Source organism: Colias croceus, chromosome 22 (assembly GCF_905220415.1).
Source record: "Colias croceus chromosome 22, ilColCroc2.1".
Taxonomy (NCBI): Eukaryota; Metazoa; Arthropoda; class Insecta; order Lepidoptera; family Pieridae; genus Colias; species Colias croceus.
The window spans coordinates 6,431,111-6,443,222 of record NC_059558.1 but is presented as its reverse complement, the minus strand read 5'-3'; the positions used below and the strand labels follow the sequence as shown (position 1 = coordinate 6,443,222).

At 32.0% G+C, this 12,112-nt stretch overlaps 1 protein-coding gene across 1 annotated transcript in view; it reads right to left on the bottom strand.

The window, feature by feature from the left end:
- Positions 1 to 12,112, bottom strand: part of LOC123701699 (sodium-dependent noradrenaline transporter-like) — a 34,092-nt gene that overhangs the window by 20,818 nt on the left and 1,162 nt on the right. Inside the window, exons 2-5 of the mRNA XM_045649204.1 lie at positions 3,674 to 3,760; positions 2,719 to 2,780; positions 2,285 to 2,383; positions 1,506 to 1,665 (exon numbers count right to left, since the gene is read on the bottom strand). Of these exons, the coding sequence (XP_045505160.1) occupies positions 1,506 to 1,665; positions 2,285 to 2,383; positions 2,719 to 2,780; positions 3,674 to 3,728 (376 nt within the window). The 5' untranslated portion in view covers positions 3,729 to 3,760. The remainder of the gene's footprint in view (positions 1 to 1,505; positions 1,666 to 2,284; positions 2,384 to 2,718; positions 2,781 to 3,673; positions 3,761 to 12,112) is intronic.

The window sequence follows — 12,112 nt, the reverse complement described above, 5'->3', positions numbered from 1 at the left end:
AGGGCTTCTACATATTTTTAACGCGGACGCGTGGGTGATCTGAAGTTTCACCCTGGTAGCGCCATGCGCAAGGGCGTCCAAAAACTGTAGGAAATGCTTACTATGCCAAAAATAATAAACAAATAAATATATGCCAAAAAGTTTTCCAAGTCGTCACGACGATTATAAATCCATATAACAGCCCAGCATCCTTGCAGGCGCAACTCAATAGGAATACCTCGGATTCTAATGGCTTAATAATAAATTAAATTATCGACTGATAATGGCATTCCAATATAGAAAAATTCCCTGTGGAATGTGAGAACGGATCGGAATGTGCTCTCTTGCTGGTTGTATTTTAAATCTAGGGATAACCTGTCAAAGTTACAGAGACGGTTTTTTTTCAAAATTCTGCTAAATAATATTAGCATTATAATCTTGTAAGTAAAGATATTGCCTTTCTAATATTGTGACAAAGATCGCGATATATAAACTCAAACATTAGATTATTCTTTAGTACTTACTACAGATCCTTAATAAAATATCTACTATGTATATACCGAATCCTAAAAAAGGATTTCATAGAAAACAAGTATCAGTTCAGCAAAATAAAATAATAAAAAGAAAATAAATGAAGATTTCATTATTTATATCGTGTATTTCAAAATATTTCTAATAAACTTTTATTCGACATAAATTTATTCTCACTTTATTATAATAATTGAAAGTGTTTTGGACAAAACCTTTTTGCAAGAAATAAACTAGACTACGATGCAATAAAATCGACTTGTGAAGAGGTAATAACTTCAACCGAGTGCACTTCAAGTACTTATCTGTTGTTTTATTCGTGCTTTTAAACTATTGTTTACAGATTCGTTTTTATATTAGATTGTTATGTTTTAGAGAGTGTAATTTCAATATGGAAATTGTTCAACATATATCGTATTGTAATTTAAAGTTGTGAATTTAGATTACCTAATTACTCTAGGTATAAAAATCGAACACAAAAAGAAGTATATCCTTCGTAGTACGTGGTATTACTTTCCAACTGCTCAATTTTCAAAATAAGTATTGAAATTGTAGATGTGTAGGTAGAGATGGAGATATAGATTCAGGTGTATATGTAGATGTAGAATAAGATGAGGATACATCTGGAGGTAAAGATGAAGATTCAGATGTAAATAAAGAAGCAGATTTATATGCATGTATGTATGGCGCGCTGCTCGTCGTACGAGCTGCCCATACATACCATCGGCGCACACGTGTGTAGTGTAAATAATAATAATACCTATATGGACTATGTTGCCTGAAATAAATGAATTTCATTATTTACTAGCTGTGCTCCGCGGTTTCACCCGCAGTGCTCCACTCCTGTTGGTCTGAGCGTGATGATATATAGCTTATAGCCTTCCTCGATAAATAGGCTATCTAACACCGAAAGAAATCATTTCCCGAGATTAGCGTGTTCAAACAAACATACAAACTCCTCAGCTTTATAATATTAGTATAGATTATAGCGTGCTCACCCAGGGCCCGCGGCGTGCTGCCCGCGGAGCAGTAGCCGTCGTCCCGCGCGCTCCTGCCGCCCGGCGTGCCCGAGCTGCGCGCGAGCAGCGCGGGGCTTGCGCGCTGCTCGTCGTACGATGGAACTGTGTGTGTCACCACTGTGCCACTAGACAGCGAAGCCTAGTGGGGCACATAAGAGTGCATTGAAGAAGTAACACCTACAAAAATTCTAAGCTACGCTACGCGACGGTGTGCTACGAATCCGGCTCGAAGGACCAAAGATACGGTTCGTACACCTGGGGATGCTGCATAATAAAATTAAGCTGCTAAGATAAATGCTTTAATATTGCTATGCTATGATATAATGCTACGAGCACACGTACGCGACACACGAAGTTTTTACGTTGACTAATGCTATATGGAAAATTAAAATGATGTGACATGCAAAAAATGATGAATTTGAAGCAAAAAATTAATATATGCATATGCTACAGCTATTTATGTCTAGTCGAGAAAATACACAATTTTAAAATAAACACGCCAGTCCGGTAGACTGCGTTGTTACATCTTTAAACATAACTATAAACCATCTCGGAAGAATCTCAGCATCTCGAAGACAAGGGCTTTTTTTGATAACCGTATCAAAAGCCTTGTTTCCCGAGAAGCAAGCTACGAAACCGTAGACACATCACGACGCACTTTCAAACTTGGAAACAGAAGTATTTCTTTCGAAGAAAATTACACACAGATATCATTACATAAAACAAAAATTTAAGCTAAAGATATAATAAATAAGTACCATAGTAGGGACGGTTTTATCATAGTTATCGCGCTCGAAGTTGCGTCGTAGTGGCAGAGAGCTGGTGAGGTCTGGGCGGTGGCAGCTTACATCGACTTCCTGTTATAAGTGATTTCTTTTTTTATAAAATACCTACCTAAAATGTCTAATTGATCAGCAGAATCACAAATATTTGAAGTAACTAAGTTACAAATAACCAAGTACTTAAATGCAAAATAAAATTGGTACATTATGTCAATATTGAATTTCAACAACATTATTTTTAGGTAGTATTATAATCATTATAATACTACCTAAAATTATAATATAATGTATGCTTGCAAATAATCTACACTCTTAGTTTGAATCTGAAAAAATAAGTATATATTATGCAATTTTTACAACTTATTTTTCCATACAAATAAAACAAAATGTTAACAATAGCAATCACGTACTTGAGTACGGACGGGAGAGGAATCCCGACGGGACTCACTGCTTGAAGACCTGTTGCTCGCATCTGGAATAAATCGCTTTTTTATACTAGACGGGATAATAAAATTGTAACAGTTGTAATAGGAACTTATTGAAAATATTCAAAACTTTCTTATTATAATCAGAGATATATAACATTATATTTTTTCATATAATATATCTACACATACAACAAACACATCTACTAAACTTTCTAAACAAATAAAATATATTCTCCTAAATAAAACGGAAACGTGTGGGTTTACAACGCAGTGCACTAAGCACAGTTCGCCTCGAAATCAATCATATGGATAAAGCATTCAGGGTCATCCTGTAAAAACAGACACGTGCAGGGGTTTATCACTAAAATATTTTCTCTTTGTTTCCATGGAATTTTGTTCGATGCTGAATGCACTGAACAATAATTACTGAACCATCTGATTTATGCATGCTCTAAGGATTAATGTGTTCTGAGAATTTCGTGTGTTGTGTAAGTATAGGATAACTAAAACATTGTATAATATAATATTTTGTATTACCTATAACTTTTTTTATAACACACATTTGTACTATGTACAAATGTCTAATGCTAGTGTGAGTGTCAAAACGATAGTTTTGTATGGATTGTCCGGGCGGTGTGCGGTGCTTAAAGTTGTGCCTACTTACCTTGTTTTACAGAAAATCGAAAGAACTTGCAGACGGCAGTACAAATATTTGTACAAATTATTTCCGTTACTTTTCCCCTGCTTTTAAAATAAATAAGATACTAATATATGCGGCTACGGATAAGTAAGTCAATGAGAAATACTTTATTATAAAACTACCCTCTTTCCCCAGCAACTACAAAACCAAACAAACTTAATACAATCCAATAAAAATGTCAAAGCTATTGAATTGCTTTAGTTTAGAACTTATAATAGAGGATTTAAATAGCCTTACCTTCTCGCAACTCGCCCGCCCCTACACTATTGCCCAGTATGGGCATGCCCGCCATGTTGCTATGATCTGATCCGCATCATACCATAACTGCAAAAAACAATAAAATATAGCATTATCTTTCCATTATGTACGTACATACCTATACTGGTAACAAATTATATATATTTTTTAATAACTCCAAAATGAAGGTCGTACGTTGTTGCAAAGGGGAGAAAATTAAATTGTCAAATATCTGGCCATCACCCCTTTTCAATGAAGGACAAAATTTCAGTATATTTTAAATAAATGTTTATATTGGAGGACCTAAAAAAGATACAACTGTAATATGACAAGACTTCACGAACGTTCTCTTCCAAAAATTTTTGCGTGCCATGTTCATATTCACTTCTATATTGTATGAATCTTGTAGATGAACAGCAGCTTCAAAAACTTAGAGATCGTATTTATTTGGGCGTATATAATCCAACCATATTATTTATAAGAGAACAATACTTCCATTCCCAGCAGAATACGTACGGGAAAACCAAGATAATTTATGTATGTACCTTCATTATTCCCCGTTACTCAAATTTGCGTATCAAAGCCGTACAGATATTACTCAGAGACTAATTGATTGACAGCGTGTTCTAAACTATTTATATGTACCTGCAAATAATATAGTTGGTACTGAAAGTTCGAACCTGTGGTTGTTTTCTATGGAAACTTGTACGGTTTTCCTTGAAGTTTGCTTTGTAAGTTATAGCTTATATTGGTAAACAATCTATATTGTTTCAACTGTTATAGGTACATATTATAGTGTACTGATTTTATGGGAGAGGAGGGAAAGGAACAGTTGCGTCACTTGGTAAGTGATTAACGTCATCTTATACGGTAAAGGATTTTTTCTTAATTAATTATCGAAGTAACTACGGGTTAATTGTTGCTGCTTACAGAAAACGCATGTTGTGGTTGTTGATTTTTGTAGATATACATAAATACACAAAAATATAGATGCTAAAGAACTTAAAATAAGACTGATGATAAATACAACTCCACACTAAGGAGACTCCACAATTGAAGCGAACGCTACCAACAAAATGTAAGGAAAAAAATACGAAACCAAACAATTACACATTGCAATTTGCATTATGAAGAAAGCTTCACATATCTTAAACAACGCGTGGTTAAAGAATCGGTTATTGAAAATTTATATTTCTCGTTTAAGTAAGTAATCCATTTTAAAAAGTATTTTTAACATATTATACTTACGTAAGTATTAAATGATATAGCGTCCCTCAAATTCAATAAATACAGAATCGATTTAATATTACCGATCGTAAAGATAAGTGTGGATGGCGAATAAATATTTTATTATCCATACAGGCACATAAAGATACACGTTAAATGAATATACGATTAATAAAGATGGACTACTATGAACATATTATAATACTAGCTTACCGCCCGCGGCTTCGCCCGCTTTCTCTAAAACGATTTGATATTTAAACTATCCTATCTCTCAAGTTGGATCGAACTGCACATGGTGTGCGAATTTTATTATAATCGGTTAAGTGGTTTAGGAGTCCATTGAGGACAAACATTGTGACACGAGATTTATATATATTAAAGATTATATATCCATATCTTGATGTACATTCTTCTTCCTCTTTTCTGTTCATAGAATAAAGGTAACGTAAATTTTTCAGGAAATATAAAGTTTATTGGAGATTCAGAGTTGAATAATGTCATCTATAAAGGACCCTATGAAACTATTGTATCATGTACAGGAGGAGTCCGAAAATGTTATATTTTTGGCAGAATTTTTTTTATTACTTTGTACAAATTACGTTGACTTCTTTCTTTTAATAGGTACAAAGACTATGATCACTTCAATAATTTGTTAAGATAATACAATTTTAAGCTATTTTAAAACTTACTTGGCTTACAAAATCTTCATTTGAGAATAATTAAATTTGAGAAACGTCAAAAAGTGCAAAGTGTCTCACACATAAGTAACTATCTGTAACAGTAATTTATTACAAAAATCTGCAAGCAAGGGAAAATATGAGCACTCGTAAGTCGTACCGTGTTTAATGTAGCATGTGTTTTGGTTGATAACACGGTTCATGCTCTTATCTATGTTAATAGATGTGTTAATGAGGGTTCCTACTTTAATGGGAGCGATTGGGGAAAATTTGAGTGAAATTTTCAATGGTAATTGTTATTGTCACTTGAGATGAGTCTTCGCATCGCAGTTTAATCAAGGAAATAGTAACGCTTCCAGGTTGCCTGGAAGAGATCACTTCTAAGTGATAAGGCCGCCTAATAAACTGTACTGTTCTTTGTTTTGTTTAAATTAGTAATAAGTTTCCCATGTTTGGTGTATAGTTTTATTAAAGAGTAATAAATAAATAAATAAAAATAAATAACGCTGATATAGCAGTTACTTATGGAGTTAATATTATAATAATTATATTGATTTTATTTTTGACTGGAAGCTGACGTTAATATATTTAGCTATATAGCTGTTATAGTATATGTATACTGCTGTTTCTATATGCTCTGGTTAAGTAAAATAAGTATACATTACTCAATTAAATATTTGGAAAATAAGAACACCAAAGAAACTATGGAAATTTTTGTTTCTTTGGTGTTCCATAGTTTCTTTTAGTTTCCTTTTATAGTACTTACTTATTTTATAGAATACAAAAATCTATAAGTTTTATTTTCGGGCAATTATTAAAATACGACCACAATACGACGTACTTCTCAAACACATTAACATTTATTATTTAAAATTTACTACAAGGTTAAACCTAAATATGTAGGACAAATAAATCTCGATTCTCCCATTCCGCTTATCACCAAACCTTACAAAGGGGTGCATCAACAAAGGTTTGCTTAATGAACTGTCTCAAGATATTTCAGACCTTTAGAGGTCTGGAATTGATCTAGATAATCCTATCACAGATAATAATATAAACTTCTGCTTCACTACATAGTCACAGAATACTAAGTTATAGGTAATAACATAATATAAAAAAGTCGCTGTCCAGCCTTATGTTCATATTATATGCTTTAATCTTGATGTGTTTTTTTAAATAGAGTAGTTCTAGAGGAAGGTTTTAGTATATAAAGTGTTAAGTTTTAAACAAAGCGGGTGAAGCCGTAATATAGACAAAACGCAAAAATGACTTACTGACTAACTAAAATTACTGGTCAGATCTGGGCACACAGATAGCCACTATAATGTAGGCATTCGCTAAGAAGGGATTTTGATCAATAATTCTTCCCCAAAGGGGATAAATAATACCCTATTTGTTGTTGAAAGTTTGTACCATGATTTGTATTGTAATACCTTAGCTAGACGTAAGACGTACTATCTAAGATTATGTTGTGATCAAACTATTTATGCCTAAGTTTTATTTGTGATTAATGGTTTTCTGTTAAGATGTTGTTTTGTATATTGCCGATTCATTAATTGTTACTTCAAGACCAAAGTTTATTGATTTAATTAGAATTCTAAATAAATAAATAAATAAATAAATCATTTATTTGCACCATTTTGAGTTACAAAAATTTAATGACCCAGGCTCCTAATATAGTTGTAAACTGTTTTTCAGGAGCCTGTGTTCACACTAATTTATTATCACTGTTACAATGGCGTATACATACACGAGTTCATTCAGCTTATTCGACATAATTTATTATAATATTATTTGTTACATTTCAAGTTATACATTATTATTGATTATTGTATTACCTATTTAATAATTATGCATGCATTAAAATAAAATAAAAATAAAAAATAAAAATAGTTAATAATCCACTCGGTTAACCCTAGTGTGTGGACGTAAAACATGATGTGGTGTGTAGGTGTGAGAGTGTTGTGTGAGAGTGTATGTAGTGTTAGAGTGTAGTGTGTGAATGACTAATTTATTTAAATTCTATGTTTCAACTTTCAATGACGTCATTGCGTAATTGTGTTTATGCTCATTGATGGTTATATGCTATCAAGATTGTTGTATTTAGTAGTTTAGGTATTTAAAATTCTTATCTTTTCCATTTTAAAACTAAAAATTCGTTTTAATTATGTTTACAGGTAAATTTTGTAAAAGTTCAAGTGTAAAATACAAATTTGCCATTTAAACCACATTAAAAAAACAACCGAAATGAAAAGAACCTCGTCATGTTATTATACATTATTAATCTTCACCAATACCAATAGATAAATGAATAAAAAAAATATTGAGCAAGTACGAATCACTTTGTTTACCTTTACTTCTGTGAAATATAAAATATTGTTTTTATACAATTATCAACAGTTCAACATAACAAAAACAAATCGTTCAATTGTAACAATACAGCTTACAAAATTAGCGTGAATTTAATAAATACCTCCAATCAAAGAGCACTTGTAAATTGTGCAAAATCCTAAGCATCAATTGTAATGTTAAAAATCTTACAATTAATTAACAATAATTGGTTTATGATACTTTAGAAGAACTCCTATTACTGCTATTCTTCTTTACCTTTGTCTATGATTTAGTAAATTATTACAAAATAGCATTTTTGTTACTTAAAAGCTTTTCTCGGAACTTTAGCGAAAAGCTTTTAATGTTTACACAAGCAATATACTAATAAATCGAAAATATAGACATATCTTTATATATTTAAGAACATAATATTATAATATACTATTTGTATAAACCGTTGGTACAAACCTTCAAAATCATCATATTCTTTATTATCTTAATTATTAAACCAAACATTTAAATCACTACATCAACTCGATTTTAACAAAATTACTGTTACAGAAAGCTAAGCGAATTCTGTTAAATTCACTAATGTACTCAGTGCTCTGCATTAGGTTATCTTATGACGTAAGATAAGACTGATCTTCGAGTGTTCCGAATATACTTAGATGTGTATTAAGATCAGCTATCAGTATGTTGGAACAAGACTTTATGTATGACGTTATAGAAAACTAATAAAATTATAACACGACGGAAAAAGTAAAATATGCGGGTAATATGCGTGTAATGTCATTTTGACAGGTCGGTACTTAGTTTAATTATTATTTGAACATAGTTACTATGTAATACATAAATAAAAATAATATTATTATTGATTTATGGATACGTTGTAAAATAATATAATGGCGTCGATAGAATAATTTTATTTTAATTCAATACAAAATTGAGTTAAGAAAATCATATATTTAACGTTCCTGTATTATTACTTCTTAACGAGATTTCTGCACAGCTTTTAACTTAACTAGATATTTGTACAATTAAAATGCATCGCAATTCGTACCTTATATGTATTGTGCAGTAAACATAATTTAGTGAGACGTTATTTAACGCAAATGTTCACATAACCACAGATAACATAATATGTACTATACTAGTACATAACTATTGTAAAGGAAACTAAACTTTAGCAGCGTCTATTTATAAATATTCATTGAAGTGAGTTAATAACATTAACTTACCTTAATAATTTCCTTCCCTTAATATGTCAATCAGCCTTTAAAATTTTGCTTACGACGTGAGACAGGAAATTTTGTTCTCGTTATTTAATTTGGTTCTTTGATTTAATAATTATATGAATATAGGAAAATTATAGGTATATTATACCTTTTTTCAGTGACTGAACTTCAGTTGTAAGAGAGCTTATCACGTCCATAAAACTTAAAAGTAAGTGTATTAGAAAAGTGTAATAGATCCTTGCTTGCATTTTTGCATTAAGAAGTGTCGTTTTTAAGCAGTAGTAGATAATATTATACGATAGAAATGAAGACTAAAACACGCTTAATTTTACGCGTAGAACTACCCATGAGTTTGTATCGTCACCGAGTGACCCTATATAATCGTACAAACTGAATTAAATATGCCAAAATTCGATTCGGTTACATACAAAGCATACGCATATAGGTGGAGCTAATTTAAGCGAGTTTAAATGCAACAATTCGAAAAAAAACGATCCACAAGTCTGAATTTCGAACGTATTTTTACAAAGAACACCATGAACAAAAACACGTCTTATTTTAATCTTACTAATTTTAGTGATATCACCATGAACAAAAAACATAAAATCCACCATGAACAAAAAACATACAGGAATAAATAGGTACACCGAGATATGAATATCAGTAATTAGTACGCTTGTTTCGCAAGTGATATGAATGAAACAATAGGTCTAATTAATTGCTTGCCATTGCCGTCTATAAGACCTAATAAATGTGTTGAATCAAACATGCGGTATATTGACTTGCATATCGATTTGTTTGGTGTAAAAATATATTATAAGGAAATAATATGTTGGGGGTTTTTTGTAGGAATATATGAAAGGAGGAAAGATTCTTTTAATTCGAAGCATAATGTATCCAAATAATAAATAATAACATTTTAACAGTACTTAAGTTAGTCTCTTCCTATATTTCTACAATACTAAAATTATCTCACTACTAAATTTAAAAATCGCTAGTTCTTCGCTTGATTTGATTTATATTCCGTGAAAGATAACACTAAAATGTAGTTACGTATTTGCTTGAATTTACGCCAAAGTATCATCATCATAACTATTAACTAGTTATACAACATAATATTAAGTATAATATTATGTCCTATCGTACCCAATTTTAAAAGAAAGTTCTCCCAAATAACACGCTAAATCACGACTTTCGTGCAAATAAGCATAAACTTTTTATCTCAGCCATACTATTCCATGCCCACGTAAACTATCCACAACACTCATACTAAATTGTGTTCTGGCTAACAGATTTGTGACACGAATCTCAAACCCATATAGCAGGGTTACACGTGCATGTAAGCTTCAATTAGTGTCCGATGTTTTGAACTTTTATTGCCACGAAACGTATCATCTATCCGATGTAGGTATGTGCAAAACTAGTAGATTAAAACTCGCCTGTATAGGAAATGTTCGGTCGAAAGGATTAGTGAATATCATCACTACATCACTTTTGAATTTGTAAATTATCCTTTACTAGCTGCGCTCCGCGGTTTCACCCGCGTGGCTCCGTTCCTGTTGGTCTTAGACTCTTAGCATCGATGAATGGGCTATCTAACACCGAAAGAATTTTTCAAATCGGACCAGTAGTTTCTGAGATTAGCGCGTTCAAACAAACTCTTCTGCTTTATAATATTAGTATACATATTTTATACGTGAAAGTTTTAAGTATCTTGTTACTAGTTACTTTATGAAAAAACTGCTTAATGCATTTATATAATCTAATATATAAAAATCAATGCCACTTTTCGTTGTAATTCCATAACTCGAGAACGGCTGAACCGATTTCGATAATTCTTTTTTTATTATATTCCTTGAAGTACGAGGATGGTTCTTATGTAGAGAAAACGTTAATATGTACCACGGGCGAAGCCGGGGCGGACCGCTAGTTATTTTATAGAGATAGGCAACTTTTATCCGGGTGCTATGAGAATAATAATATTATTATTACAGAAACAAAAAAGAAACATCTAGTTGATAAACAACGAAACAGACTATTCATAATACAGATACGAATTATGACCCTAGTTTAGTCAGTATACAAAATCATTATGTTCTTAACAATGAATGAAAAACAATTTCATATAATTACAGTTATCCAAGAAAAGCGATACTATAATTACATTTGAAAAGCCATTGCGACTTGAATTCAAGGAAATATTACTTCCATCAACCTGGCGTTTGATTAAAGATACCTCATTTACTCTAAATAGCCAATAAACGTTCATATTCCCCAATATCCGAAGTTATTTTAATTTCCGCGACATCTTGTTATGTCTTTACGATGCCTGAAACAGTCATAAGAGTTTTATGATACTACTTGGAGAGCTTCATTTTTACCTGACTGCCTCGAAGTCAGGAAAGATATTAATGTTCATTGAATGCTCTGAATGCAAGTATAGGTAAATGTTTATCTGTTTATCGAAGGATAATTTCAACTATTTATTAATTGTGTTTGAGTGAGTAAAGTCCCGTGGGGTAAATGGCAGATGCATTATGCATATTGCATACCTACATCTGTTTCACTGATCGATTTTCTTTAGGGACAAGTAGATGATCAGCCTTCTGTGTCCTGCCAGACCGAGACATTTTTTTTTCTTCGTCTCCACTGGAAATCGAACCCAGGACCCATCGCTCGGTTCTACGCTCACGCATCAAACACTGTACCAAGGGGCGAGGAGGCGGTATGTTTCAGTAATCATAATTAAACAAATGCGGTATCATTAGAAGCGTCGCGGTTGTTGTCTTCGTTTTAAATTAAAAATAGTGAATTTTTCGTAGTACGGTTTTAAGTTTGGAGACGTTTTTCATTTGATTAAACGCTGTGGTTGTCAACCCTTAAATTAACCATTGTAAACTTATCTGCAGCTAGATAAATGTTTCGGAATTTCAATTTTTGTGTTCCGCCGGATTCGAGACGAGAATAAC